This window comes from Marmota flaviventris, chromosome 2 (genome assembly GCF_047511675.1).
Source record: "Marmota flaviventris isolate mMarFla1 chromosome 2, mMarFla1.hap1, whole genome shotgun sequence".
NCBI lineage: Eukaryota > Metazoa > Chordata > Mammalia > Rodentia > Sciuridae > Marmota > Marmota flaviventris.
The window spans coordinates 80,270,397-80,279,696 of record NC_092499.1 but is presented as its reverse complement, the minus strand read 5'-3'; the positions used below and the strand labels follow the sequence as shown (position 1 = coordinate 80,279,696).

At 41.5% G+C, this 9,300-nt stretch overlaps 1 protein-coding gene across 1 annotated transcript; it reads right to left on the bottom strand.

Annotated features, from left to right (window-relative positions):
* Nucleotides 1-8,153: 8,153 nt before the first annotated feature.
* Nucleotides 8,154-9,071, bottom strand: LOC114087900 (olfactory receptor 11H6-like). The gene has a single exon (XM_027929408.2). The coding sequence runs from the start codon at nucleotides 9,069-9,071 to the stop codon at nucleotides 8,154-8,156; it is 918 nt and encodes a 305-aa protein (XP_027785209.2).
* Nucleotides 9,072-9,300: the final 229 nt, after the last annotated feature.

The following is a 9,300-nucleotide window of genomic DNA, read 5'->3' as shown; positions in this document are numbered from 1 at the left end:
TGACCTCTTAAATCCTCAACCTTCAACCACCCAATACCATTACGGGGGCAATTAAATTCCAGTATGAGTTTTCTTAGGTGAGGGCATGTACCCCAACTAGTGCACGACACTACAACATGATATGACAGGTTGGGTGGCTTAAAAACAGAAATTTATTTCCTATATTTCTGGATGCTAGAAAGTCTAGGATCAAGGTATCAGCTGATTCTCTTTCCTGGGTTACAAATGTTCACCTTCACACTGTGTCCTCAAAACATAGAGAGATCAAATACTAGTCTCTTCATCTTTTTAAAAGAGCACTTATTATGGAAGCCTCACCCTCCCAATGGACCTATCTCTAAATATCCTTACATTAGGAGTTTGATATATAAATTTTAGGGTGACACATTGAGTCCACAGCATACATGTCTTCTTTATAATGTTTATTCATCTACCAAAAATGATTTTACTTTGCCTATTTTAAAAATTCAGTAAACAAAATCACATTTATCCTTTCAAAAATCTTATTTTTACTTTATGTAAAATATTAACTCTTTGAATTCATTTTAGTTTAATTATCTTTTGCTTCAGGTATTTTGAAGCTTTGTTGTTAGGCATATATTAAATTTATAATTATTATGACTTCCCAGAGAATTGATCCCTTTTGAATCATGCTGTATCCTTCTTTATTCCCGGTAACATTCCTCATTCTGAAGTTTACTTTGTCTGATATTATTAAGACAAATAATTCCATATTCTCCTGATTAATGTTTGCATGGTATATGTATTTCTACTATTTTACTTTTAGTTTCTCTATTATTTTATATAAATTATATATAGGTAGACAATAAATACGTAGCTGGGTTCTGTTTTTCTCCCCAACTTTAAAGTCTCAGTCTTATATTCATTTGTTTACATAATTTACATTTAAATGTAAATGTACACTTCTGTTTGTCATTTTTATTTTATCTTGGAGCACTCCAACTGCTCTAAATTTATGGTCTGTCAGGGTTTTTAGTCCTCATTCCTTCCCGACTTGCAGGAGAGATAGGAAGAACACGCCCTGGCCAGGACAAGCCAAGAAAGGAGAGGGCTGACTGACTGCCCACACCCAGCCCTCCCTCACCAGAGGACAATCAGATGCATCAGGGAGACCAGTCAAGGTTGGAGCTCATTTATTGAGGAAGCACACACAGCTAATTTAAGGCACAGGAGCCAATCAGGATAAAAGTCAGCAGGGAGAGGAGAGTTCACGTATACACCCATTAAGGGGAGACTCGAGCTGTCCATGAGGGCGGAAGGATTCTGAGTCTATCCTAGAGGTGGTCCAATTTTTCGTTACAACCCATGGTAACGCCTTCTGGCTAATCGCCAGGAGCCATCTTAGCCATGTGCAGCCCCAAGACCAGGAAGTGAGCATCAGTCTGCAAGTTAGGTTTCCTTTTCTCCATCATAGGTTTCTATTTCTCTGATGTGACATGCCCTACATCTTCCCCTTTTTGTTTTATTGGCAGATGTCTGCCTTACTCGAGAGTGTGCCTGTCTTAGGTTGTCCCTCTCTGGGGTTCTTACCCGTCATTGACTACCACTCTGGCTCTTCAGGCAGTTCACCTGAAGGGTCAGCAGACCCAATGGGAAACCTCAAGGAAGCGAGGTGACTTAGGCCTATGAAGAAAAACCCTCTTGCTTCTGACTTACACCTGCACATCCTGGTAGGGGCCATGGCCAACCTCATAGGGTTCCCAGTCAGTATCTTGTAAGACAGCATATTGCTGCTGGACTACCATCAATTGAACAGCTTTGGCTTGATCCTTGAGAAACTGGAGGAGCCTGTTGATTACACAAGGTCCAAATGTAAATACAAGAATTATAGTAACCAAGGGGCCTACAAAGGGGTGAAGGTAAGGGAGCCACCCGTTTAGCCCAGTCCATAGAAAGCTTGATTGCAGCTCATTCCGACGGTTTTTAAGGTCCTCCTGTAACCTTTTAATCTTATCTTGAACAACACCAGAGCAATTGGCAGAGAAGCAGCACTCCTCTTGTAGGAACAGGCAATCCTCCCTCTTTGGCAGTTTTGGAGGACTACTGCAGCCAAGGAATCGAGTTGAGATTGCAGGTCCAAGATAGCTGGCAACATGATACATATCATCTATCATCTGCTGAGAAAGCTTATTGTACATCTGTAAAGAAGTACCAAGGCCAGCAAATCCAGTTCCCATCCCCGTGGCCATCCCCAGACCCAATAGCAAGGAACAGCATGAATGGCTCTTCGGGGCCTGGAAAGGGAATAATCAACAGCAAGTATGGGCAGGGACTGGTTATTAGGGAGGACTCCAATGTCAGGGAGGAGGAGGACCACAATGCAGATCCCACTCCAATTACCTCGCCGCTGGAAGAGGTGAGGGCGGTAGTAAGGGCCTCAGCAAGCGAAGCCGTTTGGGCCTGCAAGGCTGCGACCAACGACTGTGATGGTGGGCCTGAGTATGGACATCCTTAGTGGCCACTATCCACCTCCCCATAGATCTGTCCTTCATCCCCGCACAGGCTAGTTTGTGGTCTGTGGTCATCCCCTCCCAGATCAGCATTTTGACAAACTGGTCCCAAAGGGGCCCTGGGGGGAATTTCCTTTGGAGGGTCTTTTCCACCCTCTTGATGAAAGTAGCAAGATTCTTGGTAGCCGTCTGAGTAATTCCTGCTACGGGGGGCTCTGAGGGGCCTTCCTCCAACTTTTTCCATGCTGCCAGTCCTAGAGCTTGTACCTGCTCCTGGTAGGGGGCAGGGATAGCAGCCTGCTGAAGGCCTGTGGAAAATTGATCACTGGACTCCAACAGAATCCCATAAATTACAGGAACCAGGGGATTAACAGCCTGATTCCTCTCAGCCTGAGCATGGAATTCCTCATTTAAAAAAGCACACCATTTCAGGTACAGGGGACCAGGAAGCACAGCCTTGGTTCTATTGCCCCCAGGGTTAGCACTTACCGGGAAAGCCATACACGATGGGGATAAGTCATCAATGGTCTTACAAGATGGTGGCTTAACCGTTTTTTCCGGGTTTGCACAAGATGGCAGAGAATTTCCGCAGGGGAAGGATGACAATATGGCAGAGGCTGCTCCCCATCCCGACTGTCTACCATGTGTTCCGGGACAGGAGCACTTGTTGTGGAACTCAGAGGAACAGGCCGAGGATCAAAAAGGTCTAGGAGGCCATTGTCAGAGTGAGGCTTTAAGCCTTTCTCCTCCTGGGCATCACGAGGACTGACTCACCATGACCCAAGTTGCTCCTCAACAAGGGTTTCCCAAGCCGGGTCACCCTTTGAGGTAGTGGTAGGAGGAGTAGGTGTCTTAAAAGGGTTTTTGCCTCCCCTAGATATTCCTTCTGAGGGGCCAGGGGAGAAACAGGCTTTGAGGGCAGATAGGGTCAGGTAGACCCCCAGAGGGGGGTCCTCTCTCAGGTTAATCTCCCTCTTCCTCACCAATTGTTCTGTGCCGTCCCAGGTGTCCCAATCAAAAAGATTGGCAGTCACCAACCAGGGCGCAACGCGTGTCAAGGTTTCCCAGACCTTTTCGGCCTGGGCATCTGAGATCTCTAAACCTCAGCTTTTAAGCATGAATCTCAGTGCTTTAAGAGATGGAGCATCATGCTTAGTGTGAGATTGCCCCATTTCTTCAGGGAGACCCCTACTTCGGAACTCGCTTGGCTTGGCTTGCCCATACTTTCACTTTTGGTGAACTGACTTCTTCCTGTCCCTGTTCGGGTGCCAGATGTCAGGGGTTTTAGATTTTGTTCCCTCCCGACCTGCAGGAGAGATAGGGAGAACATGCCCCAGCCAGGACAAGCCAAGAAAGGAGAGGGCCAACTGATTGCCCGCACCCAGCCCTCCCTTGCTGGAGGACAATCAGACACGTCAGGGAGACCAGTCAAAGCTGGAGCTCATTTATTGAGGAAGCACACACAACTAATATAAGGCACAGGAGCCAATCAGGATAAAGGTCAGCAGGGTGAGGAGAGTTCATGTATACACCCATTAAGGGGAGACGAGAGCTGTCCACGAGGGCAGAAGGATTCTGAGTCTATCCTAGAGGTGGTCCAGTTTTTCGTCACAACCCATGGTAATGCCTTCTGGCTGATCGCCAGGCGCCATCTTAGCCATGTGCAGCCCCAAGACCAGGAAGTGAGCATCAGTCTGCAAGTTAGGTTTTCTTTTCTCCATCGTAGGTTTCTATTTCTCTGATGTGATGTGCCCTACAATGGTCTGATAATATTATTATGGATTTAACTTCATTTTTAATGATTTTGTATGGGTTGCTTTCCTAGATTCTATGTCTGCAGAACTTTGAGTTATCTTTCAATGTCCAACTCAAATGCTGTTTCCTTTGTGTTACTTTCTATATCTCACTCTTCCATGCAGAATTGGATATGTCTGCTTCTACAACATTGTGTACACAATTCTCCTGTAGCATTCAAGTTAAAGGTTAACATTTTAGGAAGGCACTTTAAGATGGCAGAAAATCTATGCCTCCATAAAAGCAGAAGAAACTTGGCACAAATTGTTAAGATAAATCTTTTCAGAATTCTGGAAATTAGCCAAAGGATTGCAAAATTTCCAGGAGCATTTATTCAATAAAATAATTGAAATTTCACAGAAAGATATTTTTCTGGAATTTTTAACTAGTACTATTCCCTTCTCCTTCTCTCTGGCTCCACATTACCTTTGAAAATCAAGTAGCCTCAACTAATGTCTTTGTAAAGCAGGCGACTAGAAGCCACTGGAGGGGATTCAGGGTTTCGAGTTCCTTAAAAAAGCCCATACTTGGAGGAATGTCACTATCTGGCCACCTTTAACATCCTGGCAAAGTCAATATGCAGAACTTGTCACTGTTTGTTAGTGGTGATGGTGGTACAACATGTGGTTAAATGACAATAACAAAAAACAAACAGTGAATCGTTCACTTTGAAAGGGTAAACATCATGGTATATAAATTATATTCCAGTCAAGCTGTTATAAAACAGAACAAAAATTTTTAAGGAATTTTATTTCCATCACAGGGTTGTGACCTCTCCAAGGGCAGGAAGGGAATTCTGATAATCTGGGTATTCCAAAGGCAAGTACAATGCCAGAAAAAAATTTTATAGGATAGTTTGTTTTGCTTATTTATCATTATTATTTTTGGGGATGAGACCTTGCTAAGTGGCTTAGGCTGACCTCAAACTTGCAATCCTCCCACCCCAACTTCCTAGTAGATGAGTTTACAGGTGTACACCACTGAACCCGGCTTCATAGAAATATTCTAAATGAATTATTGCATAGGTTTCTCATATGCTTACTCCTTTATTTATTTTATTTACATGTATTAATTGTACATACTAATGGGATTCAGTGTGTTATTTCTACACACACATATAACATGTACTTGATCAAATCTTGTCTCCCTTTATTCACCATTCCCCTCTATTTCTAGTAATACCTGTTCTAAATTCAGATTGATTTTTTTAAAAAAATCTTCCATATATGAGAGAAAATATGCAGCACTTGCATTTCTGTTTGCCTTATTTAACTTAATACAATGTAGTCCAGTTCTACTTATTTTTTCTTCAAACGACAGGATTTTATTCTGCTTTATAGTTGAATAATATTCTGACATATATACCCTATTTCTTTTTTTTTCTTTTGTGGTACTGGGGATTGAATCCAGGGGTGCTCTACCACCGAGTAAAATCTCCAACACTTTTTATTTTTTATTTTGAGACAGGGTCTCACATAGTTGACCAGGATGTCCTCAAACTTGTGACCCTCTTACCTCAGCCTCCTGAGTCACTGGGATTACAAGTTTGCTCTGTACCACATTTCTACATTCATCCCTTGATGGGCATATAGGTTGATGCTACATCTTAGCTATTGTGTACAGAGCATGAAGATATCTCTTTATTATGCTGATTTCATTTCCTTTGAATATACACCCAGAAGTGTAAAATTGGATCATATATTAGGTCTATTTTCAATTTTTTGAGGAACCTCCAGACTATTCTCCATAATGAGATGTAATGATTTACATCCCCATCAACAGTGTATGAGAATTCCTTTTTCCACATCCTTGTCAGTATTTGTTATTGTTCGTTGAATAACAACAATTTAAACTAGGATGAGATGATATTGTAGTTTTACTTTGCATTTCCCTGATAGCTAATGATATTGAGTATTGTTTTCATATATATTTTTTGCCATTTGATTTCTTTTTTTGAGAAGTGTCTACTCAGATCATTTGCCCATTTTTAAATTGAATTATATTTTTGTTGTTGTTGCCTTTTTGAATTCTTTATATATTCTGGGTATTAATCTTTCGTCAGATTAACAGTTGGAAAATATTGTCTCCCAATCGTTAGCTTGTCTTTCCACTCTGTTGATTGTTTCTTTTGTTGTGTAGAACTTTTTATTTTGATATGTGTCATTGTTTGTTTGCTTTTGCTTTTATTTCCGGTGCTTTGGGGTCCTATCAAAATAAATAATTGCCTGTACCAGTGCTCTGAAGCATTTCCCCTTTGTTATTGTCTAGTAACTTCATAGTTTCAGGTTTTGCATTTAAGTCTTTGATCCACTTAGACTTAATTTTTGTATAGAGTGAGAGGGTCAAATTTCAGTCTTCTGCCTACGGGTATTTAGTTTTCCCAGCACCATTTATTGAAGAGGCTGTCCTTTTCCAATATACTTTTTGACACCTTTAGTGAGAATCATTTGGTTATATATGTATGAGATTTCTATTCTGTTCCATTGATGTATGTGTCTGTTTTTGTGCCACTACCATGCTGTTTGGTTGCTATGGCTCTGTAGTTTGTCTTGAAATCAAATCTTGTGATGCCCTCAGCTTTGTTCTTTTTCGTTATATGCTTACTTCTTTTAACCATTTATAGTATCTCAAATGCAAGCATGTAAAAAACACTTAAAAAAGACATCTGTTTTGTGGGAGGCAAATCAATGGCTACTATAGTTGGTTTATAATATGTCTTATTATAATTTAATATTTATTCATCTTGATTGATTTGCACCAGGGCAGCTATTGAAAAGAAAAGGAATGTGTATAATTTTGTTGCATTTTATTGTACTGTTTAGAATCTCCTAAATTCTAATGCAATAGTTCCTAACCCTCTCTTTATGTTTCTAACTTCTAGGCTAACTTTTCAAAATACATATTTCTAGGCCCCACTCTCAATTCTGAGTCACTTGGTTGTAAATCCCTGTTCAGATGAATGTAGACATCAATAGAAAGCCCTACATGTGATGGTGATCACTGCAACCCTTTTAGAATCTCTGGGGTAGATCAGTGCTTTTCCAACTTTAATGTGCATATCAATCTACTGAGGATGTTATAAAAATGGAGATTCTGATTCAATAGGCCTGGATGGTTTCTGAGATCTCACCTTCTAAAAAGTTTCCTAGTGAGCCCGCCTGAAAATCCAAAGACCATGCTTTCAATAGTAAGGTTGTATAACATAATTTAAAACATGCTGGAGTGGAAAAATTGCTAGTAAAAAGAAAATGAAAGAAAGCAACTTACATTATTAGGCAAAGGTATTGATGAAGGGAGGGAAGGAAGTAATTTCCTAGACATTAACTTTTATCTGGTGAAACTTTTCATTGATTTATCATTTCATGGTTTGTTAAGTTTAAGTTGACCTCACATGTTTTCTAGGAAAGGGTTTTATTTTTTTTCCTTTCCATTTCATCTGTAGGACATATAAAATACAGATTATAATTGAGTTTGTATAGTTTCTGCAGCTTTTGTCTTGACCATTAAGAATGATAGAATACAGTTAGGAAATATGAACAAATGTATTTGTTTTGTTTAGGTTGACATTATTGACATCTATGTACTGGGTTGAGTTCTGAAATTACAGAAATTGATAAAGGATAGTTCCTGCTTTCAAGGGAATTTCAATTTAAAAAAAATAGGGAGGCATTTGGAAATAGATTTGTGAACATCCAATTATAACGAAAGGAAGAATGAAAGATGTGTTAAATAGAAGCAGGGAGCATTCCATGGAAGAGGCAGAGAATTCCATCTGGGGATGTGACCCTTCACATCCACTTTCACATCTACCTGCCAGCTTCTCAGCTCATCATTCACAGTGAGCTCACAGTCTGAACTCATTTAAGAATAACTCACTAACACCACAGATCAATTTGGGGAACCTCCTAGAACTTTCTTTAAGGCATCTTTCATTTCTTTATTCCGAAGGCTATAGATCATGGGGTTGAAAAAAGGGGTCAAAACTGAGTAGAACAAAGTTGTGAACTTCTGCATACCCTCTGCTTGTCCTGACCCTGGACTCACGTATGTCATCATGACTGATCCATAGAATAGAAACACGACAGCCAAGTGTGAGGAGCAGGTGGAGAAGGCCTTCTTCCGGCCGGCAGCAGAGGGCACCTGTATCACAGCCCTCAACACCAGTGTGTAGGAGCCTATTATGTAGAAAAAGGTAGCAAAAATGAGGAGGGAGCTCATGGTTCCACATATGAGAACTGTCCCTGGGATAGGGACACAGGCTGAAGCCAGGGTCAGCAGGGGACCCAGGTCACACAGAAAGTCATCAATCACATTTGGGCCACAAAATGGCAGCTGGGTGATGAGTATCACTGGGATCAGAAACCAGAGGAAACCATAGACCCAGCAAAAGATGACCAGGCCATTACAGAACTTAGTAGTCATGATAGTGGGGTAGTGCAGGGGGCGGCAGATGGCCAGGAACCGGTCATAGGCCATGATGGAGAGAAATAAGCACTCAGTTGTGCCCAGTGAGAAGAAGAAGTACAACTGGAGGAGGCACCGGGTGAAGGAGATGGCTTTGGTCCTGGAGAGGAAGTTGGCCAGCATGTTGGGCACGTCAGAGTTGACATAGCATATCTCCAGGAAGGAGAAGTTGGCCAGCAGAATGTACATGGGGGTGTGGAGACGGTGGTCCCAGCGCACTGCACATACGATGGCCATATTTCCGAGCAGAGTCAGGATGTAAGTCATAAAGAATATGGAGAAAAGGAAGATCTGTATTTCCCAGCGGCAAGGGAAACCCAAGAGGATGAAGTCGCTCACCATGTAGGAGAAATTTCTGGCCTCTGAGCTCAATTTCTTTCCATCCTATGAGGATTACAGCACAAATTACACATCCAGGGGAGTTATGCCTCTGAGTCCTCCCCTCAGGGGAGTAAGCACACTTTTCTGGTCATGGGGCAGAGGGTCTAGACCAGTGGTTTCTCTTTGTCTTTTTGATTGGACACCCCAATAATAGGCTTGTTGAGAGTTGTTGAGTGTCCTCTTCTAAATT